Source organism: Dipodomys spectabilis, unplaced genomic scaffold, assembly GCF_019054845.1.
Source record: "Dipodomys spectabilis isolate Male_0828 unplaced genomic scaffold, ASM1905484v1 ptg000002l, whole genome shotgun sequence".
NCBI classification, from domain to species: domain Eukaryota; kingdom Metazoa; phylum Chordata; class Mammalia; order Rodentia; family Heteromyidae; genus Dipodomys; species Dipodomys spectabilis.
Genome location: NW_024870679.1, coordinates 14,553,364 through 14,576,712, shown reverse-complemented (window position 1 = coordinate 14,576,712; position 23,349 = coordinate 14,553,364). Strand labels below are relative to the sequence as shown.

The window sequence follows — 23,349 nt, the reverse complement described above, 5'->3', positions numbered from 1 at the left end:
CCTTTCTCTCTGGCGAAATGAGAAAACAAATGGGCCCAAAACAAATTCGCTGATGGATTTAGGTCAGGACCACTCTTGTGGGCTGGATAGGGTACTCAGGGCTTCAAATGTATAATGGATGAGTAGGAGGCACCCACCTCCCTTTCCAGCTTTAAGATGTTTGAGCCAAGTGGATGGAATGTGTTGTTTCTGAGTCCTACTTGCTGATCAGATTTGCTTGAAAGTTGGCTGCTTGCCTCTCCCAAGAACTGGAAGAGTATTCTCATTGCATTCTAGAAAAGGATTAGGTTATCAAGACTTCCTTAGAAGTTTGTTTCATGAGCCACCCTCAGACTCAAGCTTCTGTCTCAGGCTGCGACTGGGTACTAATTCCAGTGTGGGTCCTGGAGTTAATCAAGGGTGGAGTCTAATCTGTAGGCTTTTGATCTTCAGTGTCATCACAGTGAAATCTGGCTCCCAACATGCAACACTCCCACCAGCAAGTAAAACAAAGCCTGGGGAAAAGGACACAAGTATCAGAGTTCACCCAGACGAGTTGCTTAGCTACTGCTTGCCTTTTGTCACCCTCTTTACCACCTACTTGGATGTTCCTTGAGCCAGCTTGCTTCCTTGTTTACTTTTCTTACCTTAAGTGGTATTTACTGGGGGTCTGACTTCTCTCTCTGTCTGCTGTCTGGCATGCGTCTAGCACCTTTACTTCTGGCTTCTCTAATGATACCTCTGACTCCTCTGACTTGGAGTTCCCACCAGTCTCTTCCTGTGGAGCCTGGTTTTGCACCCTGAACCCTGGAAAGAGCTATACACTGATAAGTTTATCTTGGGTTCTGATTAAACTTTAAAAGTTGGGACATGGAGAAACTTGGTCAAGTTAATTTTAAATTTGTTTCATCCAAATAGACTTAAAGATGCACGTGAAAAGTGTATTTGGGGCTGGGTATGGTGGTATACACCTGTAATTCCAGGTACTTGGGAGATGGAAGTAGGAGAGATGTGGTCTGAGATTGGCCATGGTAAAAGCATGGGACCCTATTCTGAAAAACAAAGCAAAAGGGCTGGGGGGGAGCAGATGGCTTAAGTGGTAGAACACATGCCGATCTTGCAAGTGTAAGGCCCTGAGTTCAATTCTTAGTACTGCCCCCCCCCCCCACTCCTCACACCAAAAGCATAATTGGGAAGTAAGAGATACTGCTTAATGGTAGAACGCTTGCCTAGCAGATGTGAGGACGTGGGTTAAATCCTTGGCCTGTGCACACAGACACAAGGAAAGAATGAAGATATTGAAACTGTCTTCCTACTTGATAATGTATTATTTAGTGGGAGGGAAGGAAGAAGGAATTTTTATTAGATGAAATGTTTTGAAATAATCTTAGAGCCCCATTTTTGGATTGTTTATATGATTTTTAAAAAAAAATAGTCTTGCTTGATTAGCATGTTGGCTCTAATACATGTAAAAATATTGAGACAATGATGAATTATAAAATGTTTTATAATTTGTCACATGATATTTTAAAGACATTTAAAAAAGCAACAACTCACAACTTTATTTAGATTGAGAAAGAGCTCTTGGCTTTTTTAGCTTCTGAGTGCTCCCATATAGGTTTCTTACATGCTTTGTAGAATTATGGAAGACTTCAGAGCAGGATAAATGTGAGGGTGTGGGAAAGCCCGTCCAGAGTATAGTTGGGACACTGAACAACTCGTGGCCTTTTGCCTGTGAATCTGTAAGACCTTGCATGTTTTGGGAATTTGAGAATGCATGATATAGCCTGAGATCATAAATGTTATCTCTGGTGTTTTTCGTTTTTTTCAGAGTGGTGAAGCTAGCAACATTACAACCAGTAACCAGGAGAAAAGCCAGTAAAAGTTAATCTCTTCCCACTTTCCCACCTCCCACCTCCCCTAGTTTAACTGCAAACAGCATGTGTTCCAAGTTTTGAAGTGTAGCCCTATAGACTTTTCTCTGTGAAATGTGCTCAGTTATTTATGAAAGACTGATTGTTCTGCAGAATATCACCTTATTTCTATAGCTGGCCATATCACCATATCTGTATATTTGAACATTTCAATGGCTATGGCTAATGGTGCTACTCATGATGCTGCAGATGAATGCCCTTCACCCAGTTGCGGTGCTTCATACCTATATCAGCTACTTGGGAGGTAGAGATTGGGAGGATTGCAGTTCTAGGCCAGCCTGGGTAAAAAGGCAATGAGACCCACCCTTGCTCCATCCCAACAATCTAGCCAGGTATGGTGGTCTATGCCTATTAATCCCAGATATGTGGGATGCATAGGCAGGAGAATTTCAGGCTGAGGCCAGCCCTGAGCAAAAAGTGTTAGACCCTATCTGAAAAATAAAGCCCCCAAAATGGGGGAGGGCAGGAAGCTGAAGTGGTTCAGATAATAGAATGTCTGAGTTCAAACCCCAGGGCTGCCAAAGACCCTTATGTACTGTTTGTATGAATTGTATGGAGGGCAAAAGTTCATTATTGTGTTGCTTGTTTTATAATTCAAATGTTACCTAAATTGCCTTGGTCAGCTGTGTAGTTCTCCATCAGCAGTGAGGTACAACATGGATGTGGTGGGAATTTCAGAGTGGGTCCAGGTGCAGCTCTTGTTTAGAACTCATCCTATAGTTGGCCTTAGGCATTCACCTTAAATATAAGGCCTTTAGAGTGATTTGGACCCCAGTCTAGTTCCAAAAGGGATTTGAGGATTTAAATGGCTTACAGGGATACAGACACTGATAAGATTAAGTGAATTCAGTGGATCAGGGGAACTTAAGGTGGAGGAGGAAGAGTTGTTTTTTTCCTTTTGCATATGTGCATGCGTGCACATGCATGCCTATACTGACTCTTATACTCAGGGCCTGGATACTGTATCCATTGTCCTTTAGCTTTTTTGCTCAAGCTAGTACTCTACCACTTGAGCCAAAGCTCAGACCCTGGCTTTTTGGTGGTTAATCAGAGAAAGCATCTCACAGACTTCCCTCCCCCAGCTTCAGATCCTCAGATCTCATCCTCTTTGAAGTCTTGTAGCTTCAAGACTAGAAAAGAAAATGAAATGGTAAAATCCCAACCAGTCCCCAAGAAGCGAGAAAGAGATCTCAGGGTTTTCAAGAAAGCACTCAACTTGAAGAGGTCAGCACCCCCCAACACCATTCCCAGGGCTGTAGTACAGCTCAAGACTTGGCTTCCTGATGCCACTTCAGATCATGTTCCTCAGTGCTAGCCAGGGTGTCACACCATTGCACTGTCCAGTGAAAGGTTAGGAGGGAGAGATGTAAATTCAGGCACTTACTCCAGAAATAGCTTTAAGAGGCTGTCAAGGGACACTTACCCAATGTAAGCAATAATGTGTTAGGATTATTCCACAAGGCAGGATCAAGTGTGCAACCTGTGTGACATTTCTGTGAGTGAAACCCATTGCCCAACAATACTTGACTTGGAACAAGGTAGTCTGAACTAGAATTAATTACAATGACCCAGCAAAATATTTTCCCAAAACCCACAACAGTGCATTTGGTCTGTGCAAGGATAATAATTGTTTGCATTGGTCAACCCTCAAGACAGAAGAATTGGAATCACCATTGTAAACAGTCTTGAACATCTTCAAGCTGACTTGAAAATGAGTGTGATTGATCTCTAGAGCTTAGACACCTGAATGTTAAGGAAGCTTGGCCCTTGTTTATAAATTTAGGAAGTACCCTCTTTCTCTTCAGCCACCAAATTCTTATGTTAGCCATTGATCATTACCAAGGCCATCGACCATGCTTAGGCCCTCTTATCTAACTTATTAATGTTTTTTTTTTCTTTTAGTACTGGAATTGGAGCTAGGGATGTTGTACTAACACTCTACCTATTGAATTTTAACCTCAGTCCATTTTGCTTTTAGTTTGTTTCTCACATAGGATCTTACTAATTTGGTTCAGACTGGCTGCTGTGATTAGACTATCTCTAACCTCCCAAGTAGTTAAGATTATAGATATAAATTGCCATGCCCAGGCTGGCCTCAAATTACCATCCTTCTGTCTCTACCTCCTGCAATTGTCATTCTTGAATTTAAGCATGGTGAGGTAGTTCAAAGAAACATGTCACTCTGAGTTTGTTTTTCTTCTTCTTCCAGTTCTGAGGCTTGAACTTAGGGCCTGGGCACTGTCCCTGAACTTTTTGCTCAAGGCTAACACTCTACCACTTGAGCCACAGGTCCACTTCTATCTCTTAGATAGTTAATTAGAGATAAAGAATCTTACCAACTTTCCTGTCCAAGCTGGCTTTGACCTGTGATTCTCAGATCTCAGTCACCTGAGTAACTAACATTACAGGTGTAAGCCACCAGTACCCAGCTTCTGTTTGAATTTTAGGAAGTCCTTGGCTAGCTTCTCATTTGAGCCACCAAATTCTTATCAGGTCACTGGAGTAGGAAATCTGTGGGGCTCTTAAACAGAAGAGAAAAAAAGGGATGTCACTTGTGATTGGTGCAGTGTTAGCCCATAGCTTAGCATGCTCCTTTTCGAGGCAATACTAGGCCCATGTAGCAAAGGCAGTAACTAATCAGCCTCCAATCCCCCGTTTACCTTAAAATAGCACTCCTCTGGGGCAGCTACCACCATCTAAGGCAACAAGAGCCCCTAGAGTGACCTTCTGGTCTGGGCAGTTTCAAGACCCCTTATCTACTATTTGGGCAGCAACCATAAATCCTAATCTACCATGATGAAGGCCCTGGTCCTCACGTCCACACCAGGGTCTCTGCCTCCTAAACCTCGTAGATTATAAAAAGTCACTGGACACAATAGCTGGCACTTCTCTCTTGTGAGGAGAGGTCTTGCTGGTCCCTTTACTTGCAATAAACCTTTTCTTTGTTCTTTGTACCTGGTTCTCTACATGGTTTTCTGGCAAAGTCTAATCTACTCTAACATGCAAAATCTTGTATTTTTCTCTGATTTGTTGATACTAGAGCAGCACTTCTCCACTGGAAAGGGCTAGTGCTCAAGCATTGTTTGTTATTGGGTGTTATTTCCATCTACTGCCCAATACAAATCATCCCCAAGTCCTGGTCATTTGAAAACAGTGCTTTTATTTCTTGACATTCTGCAGACATGCTCGGAAGTTCTCTGCTGGTTACATCTTGAGTGAGAGGGGACAGTCACTTGCAGGGACAGCTGGACTAGAGATCTGGGAGTATCAAGTGTTATCTGCCAGCTGGGCAGCCTCAGTTTCCTCCTCATGACCTCTGACCCTTCAGTAATTTAGACAGCTTTCCTTCATTGGCTGTGGCAGGGCAGAGGCCCCGGGACTCTTGTCTTTCAATTAACCAGTGGCCTGCAGGCAGACACTGTGATACTGTGAAGTCTTGTGAGCCCTGCACAGCCTCCAGCATACCCAGGGCTTCCCTTCTGGTGTTCTGTGTGTCTGCAGGAGGCCAGGCCAGATGCATGGAGGAGGAGACTACATCTCTGGTTTGGAGTGGTAGTATCCCCTGGCAGAAGGGACTGATGGCCTTTAAATGATTTACCACAAATGGCTACCTGTACCAACCAGGTGCCAGCCAGGTATTATCATTTAAGCCAGAGAACCATGTGGCAATGCAGTGTTGTTTGGCAGGTTAGAGAGGCCATCTTCCTCTTACCCAAGGCCACTGAAAGTGTTGGATCTAGGATTTATTTCTAGTTCTCTAGCTAAGCAAAGTTCACTTTAAGAATTCAAGTGAGCTGGCAGCTGGTGGCTTATGCCTCCATTCCTTGCTACTCAGGAGGCTGAGATCTGAGGGTTGCAGTTTAAGGCCAGCCCAGGGAGGAAAGTCCCCAGGACTCTTGCCCCCAATTAACCAACAAAAATCTGGAAATAGAGCTGTGATTCATGTGGTAGAGTGCTAGCCTTGAGCAAAAAAGCCAGGTGACAGCATGAGGTCATGATTTCAAGCCCCAGTGCTAACACACACATACACACACGCGCACGCACGCACCCTGGAAATCTGTAGACAAAGCCCTGCCTTTGTCTCCTCACCACATCCTAAGATCTTTCTTAGTGTGACCAGATTATTGGTTTGGAGGTTAGAAGAACCTTCTTGTCTCTGTAGGTTCTGTTGACTTCCTGGGTACTTTGGCAGGTTCCCCAATAGTCCCTTAAAAAAAAAAAAAGAGCAAAATAGATTTTGGGGAAAACCATGCTTTGTCCAGCTTTTCCTTGATTTCACAGTGTTGGCAGGAAGCCAAGGATGGTTCAAGCCAAGAGGCTCCTTCTGTGATCCTCCAGGAGGGGAAGGAAGCACGCGGGTATGGAACAAGGTACATGAGGAACGGGGTAGAAAAGATAACACTCTGCAGAGCCCTTGACCTCTTACAGCCAGAGCCACCAGGTCCCTCCTTTAGCATCAAAGTCTTTACAGCATAGATCCCATCTAAGACCTGCTTAGTGTTGCAGTAGCAATGGCTATTTCCTGTCAGAGGAAACTCAAATTGTATCAGCGTCAAAGCCCTTTGTATATATGCCAGCTGCTGTATTAACGTGCCCTTCCAATTACTGAGGTCTCTGGGCTTAAGATGTTCTGGTTTATTCAAATGCAGTGGCTGTAATTGGAACTTAGTGGTTTACAAAAAGAAAGCCTTCTTTATAAAACTTTTAAGTGGCTGTGATGGGAAGAAGCATCATTTATCTGGGAAATCACATGTGCCATTCTGTCCTGAGCCTTTGGGTGGGCTCTAGAAAAAGAATAGAATTTCCTAAGGTGGAATTCCTCAGTGGCTGGGAACAGAGGAGCGGTGAAGAGAGCTGGGAAGGAAGGAAAGGGCACACTTGCCTTTCTTAGCACACAGTGTGCCTGCAGCCATGCTGCTTCTTAGGCACTAGTGCAGATGAGGCCCAAGTAGAAAGGGGTAAGTGCTAGAACTCAGGCAACATTTCACATGTGACAGGTAATTAAGGGTGGCCATGAATTATTACTAGAGTTCATTTATTTTTAAGGTAAAAGCTAGAACATATGACATTTAAATGGAAGCTAGGGAAATACCAGTAAAAGTTTTGTTCAGATCCCAAATGGCTCACTCCTATAATCCTAGCTACTCAGGAGGCTGAGATCTAAAGATTGAGATTCAAAGCCAGCCTGGGCAGGAAAGTCCATGAGACCGTGAGACTCTTACCTCTAACAACCAAAAAGCTGTAAGTGGAACTGTGGCTCAAGTGGTAGAGCACCAGCCTTGAGCAAAAAAGCTAAGGGACAGTGTCCAGGTCTTGTGTTCAAGTCCCAGTACTGGCGTATGTGTGCACGCGCGCGCACACACACACACACACACACACACATGAGATTCATAGCAGAGATAGGAATTAACTGTTAAAACCGTTCTCTGAGCCCGTGGTAGTGGGATGGGGCCACCCCGCAGTTTGTGAGTCTGTATATGATTTTGGTGACCCATAGTGCTCTGTCTGATTAGGTAACGGGCTACCTTTCTCCCTCCCTGCTCTAATATCCTTTGCTTGTGCACAGAATTGTGTGGAAAATAAAATCTTCGAAAAGTATGACCATTTTACCTAAAATGTTTTTTTTTAATTGTTGTTGTTAAAACATATAATCCAAAACATTTGTTTTAATGCTGGATCAGTTAGCAGCATCTGTCACAGGTAGAAGTGAAGACTTTGTCTCTCTGTCATTTGAATTGTTGTGAGTCCATTGGGCTGGGAGTGGTAAAGTGCTTGGCTCACATGTGGGAAGCCTTGTGGTCTATCCCCAGTACACACAGGCACAAAAGGACAGGAATCAAAAAGTATTTTCAGAGTGGCTTTCCCCTGTAATCCCAGACACTTAGAAGCCAGAAATTGAGAGGATAGTGGTTTGAGGCTATTGTGGGCAAAAAGTTACAGCAAGATCTCATCTTAACAAAAAAAGCTGCACTTTCTTTTCTTCTGCAGTCCATGGACAAAGAAGTTGCCAATCACAGATAGACTGCTCATAGAATAGAATGTTAGGGCCATTGATAAAGATAAGTAACTTAATAAGTGTTCCCCATCGTTGGTAAGAATGGCCAAGTACAGATTATTATGTATTCATACCTATGAAACTTTTGAATACATTTATATATTGTAGGGAGTGTGGAATGGATACTGCATTTAATAGTCATTTGTAATGTTGGTACACTTTGTTTATGGACATATTTGGAGGTGAGAACCTTTTTGAGGGCAATGTACTTTCTTGCTTTAAAAATAGGGCTGATGGGTCTGGGAAGGTGGCTCGGTGGTAGATTGCTTGCCTTGCATGCATGAGGCCCTGGGTTCGATTCCTCAGCACCACATAAGCAGAAAAAGCCAGAAGTGGGGCTGTGGCTCAAGTGGCAGAGAGCTAGCCTTGAGCTGAAGAGCTGAGGGACAGCACCCAGGCCCAGAGTTCAGGTCCCACAACCTACCAAAAAAAAAAAAAAATAGGGCTGAGAATTTAGAAATTTAGAGATATTTTCAATATTCTATTGATGTAACAATAAAAGCCCAGTGATTGATGGGTGCTAGCAGAGTGGAAAGTATATGTCAGAATAGGAAAGTCTGTGTGTGTGTGTGTGTGTGTGTGTGTGTGTGTGTGTGTGTGTGTGTGTGCCCGTGCGTGCATGCATGCACGCACGTGCGTGTTACTCCTAAGTCTTGAACTCTGGGCTTGGGTGCTGATCCTGACCTTTCATACTCAAGGCTAGTGCTCTGCCACTTAATCCACAGCTCCACTTCTGACTTTTGGGTAGTTAATTGGAGATAGGAGTCTCATAGACTTTTCCTGCCTGGGCTGACTTCAAACCACAATCCTTAGATTTCAGCCTTTGTAAGTAGCTAGGATTAGAGGCGATAATGGGGGAAGTGACCTGTTGGCAGAGCTCAGAGAAAGCCTCTCTGATGACGAAAGGATTACCCTGAGGGGTGAAGAAGCATGGGAGTTAAGGTGAGGGGGAAGGCATGAGAGTGGGAAATAGGAAATGCAAGGCCTCCTGCAGGGAGGGAACACCAGGTCCCCAAGGAACAGAGAGAAGGTCACATGGCTAGAATGCAGCAAGAGAGGCTAGGACCAGTTGAGGCTGAAGAAGGTGAGGTCCTTGGGAGAGTGCTGGGGAACATTGATGACTGTAAGTTGACAGTAGGTAAGGAGGTAATGTGTTTTGGCAGGGGGGGGGGGGAGGGGGGGTGGTGACTTCTCCTACGATTCTCTTGGAGCCTTTCAGTCCTGTTCTGCACACTAAGGAAGCCAGTTTGGAGCCATTCCAGAAAAGTGATAGAGTAGTGTGAGATATACATGAATTGTGAAAGCAATTTGAGACTTGAAATCTGTAGGACTTGGTGGTAGGTTGGAGGCAGGGACAGAGAACAAGTTCTCAGGGAGGACTCCTGGTTTCCCTCTGTCAGATTTGGATGTATGGTGACACCATTTGCTGAAATGAAGAACCAGATGTGGCTGGTTGTGAGCTTTGTTTGAGATGCTTTTGAGACACTGTGTCAAAATGACAAGTTGGCTAAGTATGTCCAGAGCTCCATAGTGAGTTTGGAATAGATAATTAAACTTGATTTTTTTTTCCTTCATATAATTGATAACCAAAGCTCCAGAGATGACTGAAATCACGTAAGAAGGCAAGAAAGGGAGCAGATGGTCTGAAGCCTTAGGAAATGCTCTCTTTAGTGGTGAGGTCAAGGAAGTATGATGTGAGGGAAGCTCACTAAGAAAGTGTTGCAAGGAAGAAGTGTCCAGGAAAGCAGACAATAGCAGAACTGTCCAGTAGGAGGAGCTGTTGTTGACCTTGGCAATGGTTAGTTCAGGAGAGGGATGGAGAAGAGGATGGAATAAGTTGAAAATGAGAAATGATGACAGAGTATGAACAAAATCATGTTACATCTTTGTGAAGGAGTGGAGAGAATGAAAGAACACATACTCAGAAGTGAGAAGAAGCCAGGTGCTGGTGGCTCACACCTGTAACTAAGGAGGCTAAGACTGAGGGTTGTGGTTCAAAGCCAGCCCAGGAAGGAAAGGCCATGAGACTCTTATCTCCAGTTAACCACCAGAAAACTGGAAGTGGCACTGTGGCTCAAAGTGATAGAGCACTCGCCTTGAGCAAAAGAGCCCAGGGACATCTCTCAGGCCCTGAGTTCAAGTTTCATGATCGACAAAAAATATAAATAAATAAACTAACAGACAGTTGAGGAGAACATAAAGGATGCTTGTGAGAAAAGTTTCCCCAAATCGCTAAAAAGGATGGAACCCAAGTGAAAAAAGACTGGTCTAGTGCTGGTGGTTTGTGTAGCTGGTGGTAAGATCCAGAAAATTTTCATGTGTTTTGATTTTTTTTTTTTTGGTCGAGTAGAGTGGGGCTAGATGATCAGAAGCTTGAAAAAAGTTGGGATGGTTTAGAAATTTTACTGTGAAATATGAGAGGATTGGTTGGCCAAGGCCGTGTGGTTTTAGCCCAGAGAGTAGAGAGGGCTGTTTGATCCCTGTATAATTTCATGCTCACCAACTTCAATCCCTTCCTGTGTATGACTCTCTTGAACAGTGCTCTGATTGTTCGGGGCTCATTGTTGAGTAAATAGTTGGACACATCCACGCCTTGGGTTTTGCCAGCTCTTGGCAACAGATGAGGTTAGGAAGAGCCTTAGGGAAATGATGACTCTAGGATCTAAGCTGATTAAAGAGAGACATTTTTCTTTAAAGAGTGGAAAGGCTAACGCTTCAAGGGGACGCTGAGAGGTCAGTGTATTCGTTACTGTTATGACATTAAGCAAGCTTGAGAGAAAGGAAGCGGTGTTCAACAAAGGAATACCTGAGATGTTATTTTGGAGATGGAGAAGCGATGGGTTAGGCCCTCGTGAAGATCTGTGGGTGATTGGGAGGGGAGGGGAAGGACAAGGTACTGTTCCATGAAAATAATAGGAAGTCACTTGAGTTACTTTGAACTTTGGGACACTGGTGAGCTGGGGCTGATTTTTTTGATTGATTGGGAGGTTAGAATAAGAGACAAATTAAGAGGGGGAACAAATGGAAGACCAACAGGGATATGGGTCCGTAATAGACAGTGGGGGCAGTAAGGCTTGAGGAGGCGACGGAAGGTTATTGGAATGTCTCCTGACTGAGGTACTGAGGTGTCAGGCTCAGTGGCCTCCCCCTGAAAAGTTTGCAAAAGATGGTGTTTTCAAAGTGTGCCTAAGAGAGGCCAAAGAGATAGCACTGTTCTGTGTGTGTACCAGAACTGGGGCTTGAACTCAGGGCCTGAGTACTGTCCTTGAGCTTTTTTTTTTCCCCCTCAAGGTTCATGCTCTTTCCATTCTACTCCTTGAGCCAAGCTCCACAGACTTACCTGGACTGGCTTCAAACCATGATGCTTAGATCTCAGCCTCCTGAGTAGCTAGAATGACAGGTGTGAGCCACCAGTACCTGGCTGAGAAAGCAGTTCCAGGGAGCTTGGTGGAAGGGGCTGGGAAGTACAGGGGACAATGGGCTGGGACAGATGGCTGGAAAGAACTTTGGGCCATGACATAACCCCTCAGATGGTGGAGGAGGTAGGTAGAAACACAGAGAATTATGAAATGGCCTAGACTCTCCAGGCTGCAGTAGCAATAGGCCCAGAGATGTCTGGAGCTCCATGCTTCCAGAGACAGACAGTATTGGAAGCAGATAGGATGAGTGTGACCCATTCCCTCAATACTGTCCTTGTGTTCCCTGAACATGATATCATGTATTCCTCCACAACAGCAGTCAGGCTGGTACTTAGGCTGTCTTCAGTGTAGGAAGAGGACACTGAGTTTCCACCCAGGAAGTGAGGTTGTTTGGATAACACTTGGGTCTTGATTCCATCTCAAGACTTGGTGCCTCTGCACTTCCCATTATGTTACATGTACATACCATTTCCTTACCGTGAAATGTTAACTGTTGAATGCAAGCGACAGAGTGGTGAGAAATCAATGTGGTTAAAATCCTCTTCTTAGATAGTAAAATTCAGGGCTGGGGAGGTGGCTCAGCAGTAGAGCGCTTGCCTTGCATACATGAGACCCTGGGTTTGATTCCTCAGCACCAAATAAGCAGAAAAGGCTGGAAGTGGCGCTGTGGCTCAAGTGGTAGAGTGCTAGCCTTGAGCTGAAGAGCTGAGGTTCAGTGCTCAGGCCCAGAGTTCAGGCCCCTTGACCAACCCAAAAGAAAAAAAAAAATAGTAAATTTCAGCTCAGTCTTGGAATCAGACTTTCTCTTAGTACTTTGAAGGTCAGCCTATGGCTCATTCTTCCTGACCATCCTCCTAGCAGTCCTTCTCCACATCCACGGTGAATAATGCTTGGCCATTTCTACATTGTAAGAAAATAGTTGGTTCTTAAATCAATCTCAACTTTCCCCTTATTATAGGTTTTGCCTAATTATGCTATTATGACTAATGACAAGTTTTTTCCTCTCATTTTACATTGAGTGTTTTTTAAATGTTCAAAGATGCTATTCAAGTACTCTTTTTTTTTTCCCCATCAGCCATGGGGCTTGAACTAAGGACCTGGATGTTGTCCCTGAGCTTTTTTGCTCAAGGCTAGTGCCCTACCACTTTGAACCATAGCACCACTTCTGGTTTTCTGGTGGTTAATTGGAGATTTAGAGTCTCATGGTCTTTCCTGCCTGGGCTGCTTTGAGCCATTATCCTCAGATCTCAGCCTCTTGAGTAGCTAGGATTACAGGCATGAGCCACCTGCGCCCAGCTGCTCAAGAACTTTCTAAGAAAATTTTTTTCCCTCAAGCTGGTATTTCTTAGCTCTTTAATACGTCTTTATAATATGGTATGGTTTCTGAAGAAATGTTTTATTTATACTACCTTAAGGGTGTGTTAATATATGATTCATTCTGAATTAAATGAGGCTGGCTCTTATCTTGATCAAAAGGCATACTTTGCCTTGCCTGATTTCTTTTTCTGTGTTTTATATCTTTTGTATCTGGCATCATATATATTGTCATCTCATTGAGTTGTGTTACTTACAATGTTAAGGTTGTGTGTGTATGTGTATGTGCATGCTATTATGTAAATCCTGTGCTTGAGTGTTATCATTGAAAAGTTTATCCCCATTATATTTTGTCTTTGTGACTAGATTCATTATTCTAGTGAATTATCAATGAGGACAATTCTGAAACTTGACTCTGTTAATCCAGTATATCATCTCTCTTCCCAGCTCTATGTTATATATAGAATGACATACAAATATTTGTAAAAATGTTTTTATAAAACAGGATCAAGAAGAGAAGAATTTATCAAGTGGTAGGAGGAGATAATGTCTCAGGTCTACTTCAGATCATTGATCTACCCTGTATTTGCCAAGTTTTCTTCCCCAGTCATATTTCTTTGTATTAGTCTATCATGAGAGGTGAGACTAGAATTGTTACCCTTTATTTGGCATTCTCCAATCTGCCAGAATTTGCCAGTCATTGCTGTGTGGGAAGAAGGGACAGGGCTGAGCTGTTCTAGGTTGGGAGATACTGTGAATGGCAGTGTCAGTCACTGAGATTGGGAGCCATGGAGGAAGGGATGGTTATGCATTTCGTTCATCTTGGACCAGATAGAACCTGCAGGGCTTCCGGAATGCCCATATGGAACCATTCAGAGGCCAGCTGTCTATCCAGTCCTGGTGTACTGTGTATGTAGGGGGGGAGCGGCTGTAAGTTTATGTTGATTGTACACAACGTAAGCATTGTTGAGAGAGTGGGCTATATAGCCAGGCAGAACCCGTAGAGCACCAAGAAGAGACTCCATGTTATGGTGATTGTCCTTAACAATGCCCTGTTAAGGGAGTTGATGTTTCATAGCATTCATTTTCTTGGTGAAATGGGAAGAAACCTCATCTGCTACAAGAAGGGGGAGAAATGGAGATTTGCTATTAGTGAACACATATTTAGATTCAGTTGGGAAATAGGAAAGGCAACCTACTAGGGATGGAAAAGGGAAATGCTGAGTGTGAGTGAGGCTTTCTTCTCAGCTTCCCTTTTCCCTGCTGGCTTTTAAAACAAACACAGAGGCTGGGAATGTGGCTTAGTGGTGGAGTGCTTGCCTAGCATGCATGAAGCCCTGGGTTCCCTTCCTCAGTACCACATACACAGAAAAAGCCGGAAGTGGTGCTGTGGCTCAAGTGGTAGAGTGCTAGCTTTGAGCCAAAGAAGCTCAAGGACAGTGCCCAGGCCCTGAGTTCAAGCCCCAGGACTGTCAAAAAACAAACAAAAAGCAAACAAAACACACATAGACCTCTCTCCCACTTCTACTCCTTTAAGTATTTTTACTGCTAACTCCTATCTGGTATCACAGTGGAGTTGGAGATGGGGGTGGGGGGTGGGGAGTGGTATAGGCTATGTCTGGTATTCTCATTGGTGATTCTGAAAGTCCTAAGGAACCATATACTTACAAAGGAATAATAGACTGGAGGAAATGGGAGTCCCAGCTGTGGTTGGGTTGTGGGAGTTGGCTCTAAGCTCCTAGCAGAATCTACCTCAAAGCATCTTAGGATTTCAACGAAAGAGATAGACTCCTTGCTTCACCTTGAATTCCATTGTCTATCTCCTCACTGTTTATGTGTCATCTTCACTGTCATCTTTCGAGAGGACTCCATTTATTCTCTTTAGCACCCCAGACATGTTCAATAGGGTCTTTCAATCTCTTAGCTTATAAATGTGTCTTCCAAACACCAGCAGAACTTGGTATTTGGTAGACAAGTGACAGTTGTTGGATGGGCTGTTGCCTAAAGTGGCAACTACATGTTGGCTGTGCTGTGTTTGAGGACCTTGTCTCTGGGTGGAAGTGTCTTTTTGGAAGAGGAGGGCTTTCCTGATAGAGATGTGTACTTCCAATGTCTTCATGCTTTTTTCCTTCAAAGACACCAGCTTCAGTGGCTGTTTGCTGTCTTGGGACAAGGACAGTCATCAGTGTGTTCAGCAGACCTCTGGAAGTTTCTCTGGTGTCCATCATTCCTGTGAACCAGGGATGGGGTAATGATATTGTAGACACTCGAGGTATTCCATGTCTGTTTCAGCCACTCCTTTCTAGGACAGCTAGTAAGTCCCAGCCTTCTGCAACAGTTGCTAGCCCCTGATAAGTCTCAACTTAAGCTGTCCTTTCTGGGGGAATTTGTTTAAAAAAAAATCTTGGTCTTGGCTTTGGTTAAGCAAGCAGCTACTTATTAAGAAGCAAGGCTGAGGGAAGAGGAATTTAAATGGCTTTCCCTGCCCAGCCTGTAATAAAAACTACAGAGTGAATATCTGAGCCTCTTTATTTAGTTTCAAATCAAACATTTTTGCAAGGGGAGATTATCAACCTATTGGGGGAGGGGTGGTACTTCTTTTTGTAACTGACAATTGTTAGAGTGTTTTTTAATGTATTAAACTAGCCATTCCTTAACTGGATAATGCCATGCATGATATCAGTGTTTCATGAGAGCATCTGAAAACAAAAAGCTCATGTGTGTATACATTGAATTTGAACAAAAGAGCCTGAATAGCCCTTGCCTATCCGTGCTCTAACATCAGCAGAAAGCATGTGTAGCCTTCAGGGTAAATCATCCTAGCTCTCTTGTCATTACTGATTCCATTTTCTTCAATTATCTGTCCACCTGGCCTCCACATCTCTATTTGCTTTCATCTTAGAAATCACTTTCCTTTTTTACATCACTTAACAGATTATAATGATGTCCAGTATATGTACAAAGCTTACTTTTATGCATTGTTTGGTTAATATGAAGCCTAGACTAAATTAAATATTTCTTTAATTACCCCATAAACACATGTTGAACCCAAAGAAGTAAAGGAGAATTGAAGTTAATGGAGTCTCACAGAGAAGAATTGCATTATCAATAATTTTACCAAGTACACGTACCCCTCAAAAAAGGGGGATGGAAAGGAAGAATTCATTACAGACATCTGAACTCTATCATGGGGGCCCTGTGGGAGATTGATGCTCATTATGACATCCTGGCTAGAAGGGAATGAAGTGAGGTATTGCATTTACTAGTGCAGCCAATGACTTGGATTTTCTCCAGTGAGTCAGTTTCAGTAAGTGACTTTATTTCTTCACATTAGGCAGCTGGAAATGTGTATTGATTTGTTTCCTCTGATCATTTGAGGATCAGCTGTAGTAGAGAAATAGAGCCAGAGAATTGCTACATTTTCTGGATATGAACAAATGCTTTGGTGGCTTTTTAACACCTGAATGTTCTTGAGATTTTTAGTAGCCAAATAAAGTTTTCAGCTCAATAAGATAGAAAACAGACTTTGAGTGTATGTATAAGCATATTATTATACTTTAACTCCTTAAAATTTGTATGTTTTTTTAAATTTACTTATTGTGTGCATCCTGGAGCTTGAAATCAGGGTCTGGGAGTTGCTCCTGAGTTACTTTACTCAAGGATAGTGCTCTACCACTTGAGCCACAGCTCCATTTCTGGCTTTTTGGTGGTTAATTGGAGCTAAGAGTCTCACAGACTTTCTAAGCTGGCTTAGAACAGATCTCAGCCTCCTGAGTAGGTAGGATTACAGGAGTGAACCACCAGTGCCTGGAAAAAATCTATAGTTCTTAAAAAAATTTTAAATAGAGATGAAAAGGTACAGAGACCTTTTGGCCGAAGGGGAAAGTGAAATACTAGTTTTAGATAATGATATGATTCTTTCTTTTTTAAATCTTTAGTTATACAAGGAGGTTTAATTTCACCATATCAATTTATGAGTACTACACATCTTGATCAGTGTCACCCTTCCCATCATCCTTCTCCCATCTATCCTCAACCTCAAGTTTTCTAGTTCCATTTTCACATATGCATATTGAGTATTATGACTGTATTCATCCATTACTCCTCTCTCCATTAATTCACCAATCATTACCTTAAACCTACTTCCCTCAGCATACTAGTATTCTGTTTATACTGGTTATATATCCACACATATGTACGTGTGTGTTTATATATGTGTGTGTTATATATGTTTATTTTTAGGTCTGATTTCCATATTTGAGAGAAAACATGAGCCCTTTTTCTCTCTGAGCCTGACTTCATTTAATATAATCTTTCTTCAGGTCTTTCCATTTCTCTGTAAATGACGTAACATTTCTTTCTTTTAAAAAATATTGTTATGATGTACAGAGAGGTTGCAGTTACTTAAGTCAGGTAAAGAGTACATTTCTGTTTTGGACAGATATTCTTTCTTAAGAATAATTCATGCGCATGCATGTGTGTATATGTACATGTTTCATTTGTCAGTTGTAGAGCATTAGAGCTGTTTTCATAACCTAGCTACAGTGAGTATTTCAGCCATAAACTTGGGTATGCAAGAGTTTATTATATATGTTGGCTTGTAATTAATTGGATAAACTCCCAAGAGTGCTATCACTAGATCATAGGGGAGTTCTGTTTTTAGATTAGGTAATTTTCGGTTGTGTATGTGTGTCTTCTGGTACTGGGGCTTGAACTCAAGGCCTGGGCGCTGTCTCTTAGCCTTTTGGCTCAAGTTTGGAGTTCTCCCATGTGAGCCACAGCTCCACTTCTGGCTTTTTGGGTGATAAATTAGAAGAGCAGAGTCTCAAAGACTTTCTAGGACTAGCTTAGCTGTGATCCTCAGATCTCAGACTCCTAAGTAGCTAGGATTATAAGCATGAGCCATTGATGCTTACTTTTAATTTTTTGAGGAATCTCCATACTGTGTAATTTACATTCCCACCAACATATGGTGTTTTTTTCTAAGACCATTATTATTTTTATTTTAATTTTGTTTTAAATGTGGTTTGCGCCACTGTATAACTAATTTTTATTATGTAATTTTCTGTTTTGTTAACATAGGTGATGTTCTAGTACTTTAAACTTAATTGGTACTTAGAAATTATCTGACTCCAATTTATAGATGAGGAAATAGTGGAAATAAGGGGATTTGTCTTAAATATAATTAAATATATTATTAAAATAATACCTTCATTTTTATGCTAGCTGCTTCTTAATGTTGAACTCTAAGACTTAGAGATCATTTTAAATATATTCTATAATTCACAAATCTTTAAAAATCAAAGTTTTTTATTTTAAATACAATATTTTAAATACAAAAATAAGTTATATAACAAATAAATGGTAAGGTTGAAGAGCATGAAAGATTTCCAATTCTTAGGGTTTCTTCTCCTAATTTGTGCTAATTTTCAAAACTACTATAAAATAGGAATATGTGCTCTTTAAAGAACTAGTAACTTACAGTACCATTTCTCTTAACAGGTTAAAGAAATATGGACAACAACAACCACATAGTTTTCAGCATTGTGTGTACCAGTTTTTTCACCTTTCAGTTGCTTTTCCATTTTGTAAGTCATAGGTTTTCAGCAAAGGTTTCTTCAGGTTATAATAATCTAAGCAACGAAAAGAAGATTGAATGGAACTCAAGGTAAAAACATAGGCATGTAGCTGTCTTTAAAAACTACTTTTGTGAACTAAAATTATTTTTTTAATTATATATAATATATATATATATATATATGCTTTTGTTTTTTGTTTTTTTTTTGGGCCAGTGCTATGGCTTGAACCTGATCAGGGCCTGGGCAGTGCTTCTTAGCTTCTTTGGCTCAGGGCTAGCACTCTACCACTTGAACCACAGCACCACTTCCGGCTTTTTCTGTTTATGTGGTACTAAGGAATAGAACCCAGGACTTCATGCATGCTAGGAAAGCACTCAACCACTAAGCCATCTTCCCAGCCCATACTTGCAAACTTCTAAATAAAGATGTGAGAAATAGGCTGAGTGCCAGTGGCTCACATCTGTAATCCTAGCTACTCAGGAGGCCTGGGATCTGAGGCACCAGGTACAAAGCCAGCCCAGGTAGAAAAGTGAGATGCCTATCTCCAATGAAACACTAAAAAACACAGAATTGGAGCTGTGGGTCAAGTGGTATAGTACTAGGCTTAAGGAAAAAGAGCTTAGGGACAGCCCAGGCCCCTGAGTTCAAGCCCCAAGACTGGCACCAAAAAACCCCCAAAACAAAAAAACCTCTCTATAGAGAGAGTTGATTGATGTGGAAGATTTGGAAGTAAAAGTCTTTCCCACCTGATTGGAGCAGGGAACTCATCCTGCAGTGAGATCATTCGGTATATAACTTGGAGGGGCAGGGCAGTAGCCTTTTCATTGCCATCAGTTTGTTGAGACCATACCCCTCCTTGTCCCCCAGTCCTAGGCTTGAACTAAGGGCTAAACACTGACCCAGAGTTTTTTGTTGTTGATGTTGTTTCCTCAAGGCTGGTACCCTATCCCTTGAGCTACCCCTTCACTTCCAAGAGGTGCTCATAACTACACAATCCTGTGTGCTGCTTCTGCTTTAGAATCTTAGCCCAAGCACTGATGAGTCATGGAATGGTAGACCTTGGAATTCCTGATACTCTACCCCGAGTGAAGCAAGGCTCCTGGCCCCCATTTCTAAATGCCTACTCTGTGTCAGTTTTCCATGCACTCTTATGTTTGAATGTTCTAAGGTGCAACTTCAGAATGTTAACTGGCTTACAAGAATGAAAGTTTATTGCAAGGGACATGAAGTGTTTACCTACATTTCTTTTTTTCTTTTCTTTTTTCATTTCAGGGTAGTATCTACATGCCATTCTTTGGTGGTTGGGACTTTTGGCCTCTACCTTTTCCTCTTTGATGAAGCTACTATAGCGGATCCACTTTGGTAAGCTCTTTTCTAACATAGTCATTTAGATTTATTGTTTGCTCTTAATTATTAATGAGGGTCATTTATTTTAAAACAGGAAATGTATTTATGGTGTATGTTTTATTAAATTGCTGGTGTTCTCATATATTCCAGCAAAGTACATTAAAATGGTTTTAGCTTTGAATGCCAATAATGGGGGTGGGTAGTTTTGCTTTAGTTTTAAGGATTGTTTTCTTTTTTTCTTTTTTTTTTGGGGGGGGGTCCAGTCCTGGGGCCTGAACTCAGAGCCTATGCGCTGTCCCTCAGCTCTTCAGCTCAAGGCTAGCGCTCTACCACTTGAGCCACAGTGCCACTTCTGGCTTTTTTCTTTTTGCTTATGTGGTGCTGAGGAATTGAACCCAGGGCCTCAAGCATGCAAGACAAGCACTCTACCACTGAGTCACCTTCCCAGCCCAAAGGATTGTTTTCAAAAAAGGAAAGTATGGTGAAGAGATGAACACTGGTTTTGTCAAACTGACTTATATTTGACATGGAATGCTCAGCTTGGGATAAAACCTACTAACGTCTTTGTCTTCAAATTTATGTTCGATCTGTTGTTCAATACCAAAGAAATGGAATGGGAATTAAAAGTGGCCGGGTGAGATTAGTGCCAGATGAGGAGCAGTAGTAATGATTCAATTTGGCAGTAGTAAGATAAAGTATGAGTCTTTTTGACAAATTTAAAATGTCATTCCAGCCAGGCATCAGTAGCTCACATCTATAATCCTAGCTACTCAGGAGACTGAGATCTGAGTATCACAGTTTGAAGTCAGCCTAGGCAGGAAAGTCCATGACACTTTTATCTACAGTTAACTACCAAAAAGCTGGAATGCAATGTGGTAGGTCAAAGTGGTAGAGCATGAGCCTTGAGCACAAAAACTCAGGAACATTGCCCAGGCCCTGATTTCAAACTTCAGGACTGGCACACACAAAAAATATCAAATGTCATTCCGAAGACACATTCAACATTATGGCTTAGGTCAGCTTAGTTTACAAGAAGAGGTACTATGTTGGAAGGAGTAGAATGGTAGTTATGAGCTTTGTAGGTTAGAAGACAATGTAACTATTATTATTGGACTTGCTAGGGTTTGGTTGTAAGTGTGAAGCTATTCTCATTAGAATCATACTGATTGATACATTTCACAAAGAGGATATTTTTCAAAAGGGATCCATTGAGTTCTTTGACCAGACTTTTATATCATCTCCTTAAGTAATACCTAGCTTAAATTTTCTTTACTTCTATTGGCGGAACCAGTTTTCTTATGAAGTAAATGTTGCACCAAGATTGGACTCATTAGTCCATATTGTTTTATTAAGATTTAATCTGACATATTAGGTGTGTGGGTGTGGGTATGTATTTCATGCCATGATTTATTTCAAGTCCACATTTCTTAGGTTATATTTGCAGAACAAAATTTATATTTTAAAAAAGCCCTTGTTTATTTCCATTGCTTACACTATCAGTTTCATTTTGGGCTATTTCCACAAGTATTATTAATCAGGCATAGGATGTTGTTGAGTGGTAAGAAATTGTGCCATCTTGATGTGTGTAGGGGTCAAAAGAGCAGGGCTCTCCTAACCATTTTCCTAATTGTGTGATAATGAAAAATCCTTGAGTGAGGATGACAATCTAGATTGCCTTGAAAATCAAAAATGGGGTACATGGTTTCCCATGGTGAGTTTGGTTCAGAATAAAGAATAAAAACCTTTGGTACTTACAATTCTATTGGAGTCCTTTTGCAAATCATAGAATACATACTCTTTTTTTGGTTGGTCGTGGGACTTGATTGAGCTCAGGACTTGGGCACTGTCCCTGAGCTCTTTTTGCTCAAGGATAGTGCTCTACCACTTTGAGCCACAGCTTCACTTCCAGAGTTCTTATAGGTAAGAGTCTCATGGACTTTCTGATTTTGAACTACAATCCTCAGATCTTAGTCTCCTGAGTAGCTAGGATTACAGGCGTAAGCCACCAGTATCTGGTACATTTACAGTTTTTAAATAACATCTTTAGCATAGTTGTGTGTGTATAAAGAAATTGTTGATTCATGCAGTTAGAAGTAGTCTCTCAGCTTGCACAGTTCTCTGACAGGATAGGATTGAGAAGTCAGATGCAGATGGATGGAGCTCTTAGTCATCTTCTGGATCTATGGAAACACCATAAGTAGTAGGATGCTTCCTTCTCAATTTCACACAAAGCAAACCCTCTACTCTGCCTTTGGATTTGGAAGTTGTGAGGCAGTTTTAACTTTGGTTCATCAATGCATTGTGTTCTCTCAGCCACCTTCAAGAGGCCTCTTTTTTTTTTTTAATATTGGGACCTCAGTGTGGTTTGGCTTTAAATGCTTTTAAAGGATCTCAGCTTATTTTAATTCCAAGAGTTTCTGATTTATCATCAAGGAGATTTTGGAAACTTGCTCAGGCTAGAGTAGAAACTTCATGTCCAGCAGCAGATAGCTAACAATTCATCTCAGATGAGAAGTTACTAGATTTCCTTGGGGGACATGGGTTCATATTATTCTGGAACAGCATCTGTCTTCTACTACTAGCCAGGCATCAAGGCTCAATTAAATGGAGGCTGGTGCTTTGCGATTTATGTTTGAAAACAACAGCTTACCATTTGAAAATCAAAGAAAGTGTTTTTATTGTACTTAAATCTCAGTAGAAAAGGTGCACTGGTCATCTATAACCCATATGCTTTAAAAGAAAACCAACAAACCCTTTTTATTTTGTCTTAAATATTTTCAGGGGTGATCCAAAACATGTGATTGTGAATATTGCTACTGCCTCAGGCTACCTCATTTCTGGTATGTGATAATGTTATACATTGTATAGTTCTCATTAAATGGATCATGGGATTATTTGCAGTATCTGTATTTTTTGTTTGTTTGTTTTTATTTTGGCTTATTTGAGAAGTAGCTTTTAGGACCTGTCCCAAGATAAATAATGAAATCAGAGTTTTAGACCTGTCTCAAACCCCAGAGTTGATATGTCAGATCCAGCCATTCACTCCTAAATACCAAGAAGACGTGGTAAGAGATTTATTACATGGCGTGGATATTCTATGAGAAGTCCTTTGGTGACTGCAGATAGTGTCTTCGAGCAAAAACACGTATAAAATGGAGGTGAAGGGCTGGGAATGTGGCTTAGTGGTAGAGTGCTTGCCTAGCATGCATGAAGCCCTGCGTTTGATTCCTCAGTACCACATAAAGAGAAAAAGCCGTAAGTGGCACTCAAGTGGTAGAGCACTAGCCTTGAGCCAAAGAAGCTCAGGAACAGTGCCAGGCCCTGAGTTCAAGCCCCAGGACTGGGAAGAAAACTAAAAAACTGGGAACTGGCAGTAAATAAATAAATAAAATGGAGTGGAGATGCAAAGCCTTTGCTTGCCTTTAGTTAATTCATGGGACCAGCAAAAGCAATAATACAATAATACATGCAATGGTGGTAGAATGTGAAACTCTTTTTACCTTTCTGATTCTCACTGATGATCTAAGACTTTTTTTTTTCCTGTGTAATTGCTATGACGTTTAAGCCTTAGTCTCTGGTACTTGTTGAGACCAGTGATGTGTCTTCCAATTTGCCCTTATCAGTTAATGTTCTGGAATCTTCTACTCCATATTACCATCTAGTATATTTTCTTACATGTTACATAGGGACAGAGTAGCACTTTTTACAACAAGGCTGCCAAG

The 23,349-nt window shown here is 41.7% G+C and overlaps 1 protein-coding gene across 2 annotated transcripts in view; it reads left to right on the top strand.

Moving 5' to 3' along the window:
* The window catches only part of LOC122107094 (TLC domain-containing protein 4-like), a 44,836-nt gene that overhangs the window by 4,759 nt on the left and 16,728 nt on the right, over positions 1-23,349 (top strand). For both annotated transcript variants that reach the window (XM_042678692.1, XM_042678699.1), the window contains exons 2-4: positions 18,204-18,369; positions 19,553-19,642; positions 22,409-22,467. In XM_042678692.1, the coding sequence (XP_042534626.1) occupies positions 18,215-18,369; positions 19,553-19,642; positions 22,409-22,467 (304 nt within the window). In that variant the 5' untranslated portion in view covers positions 18,204-18,214. The remainder of the gene's footprint in view (positions 1-18,203; positions 18,370-19,552; positions 19,643-22,408; positions 22,468-23,349) is intronic.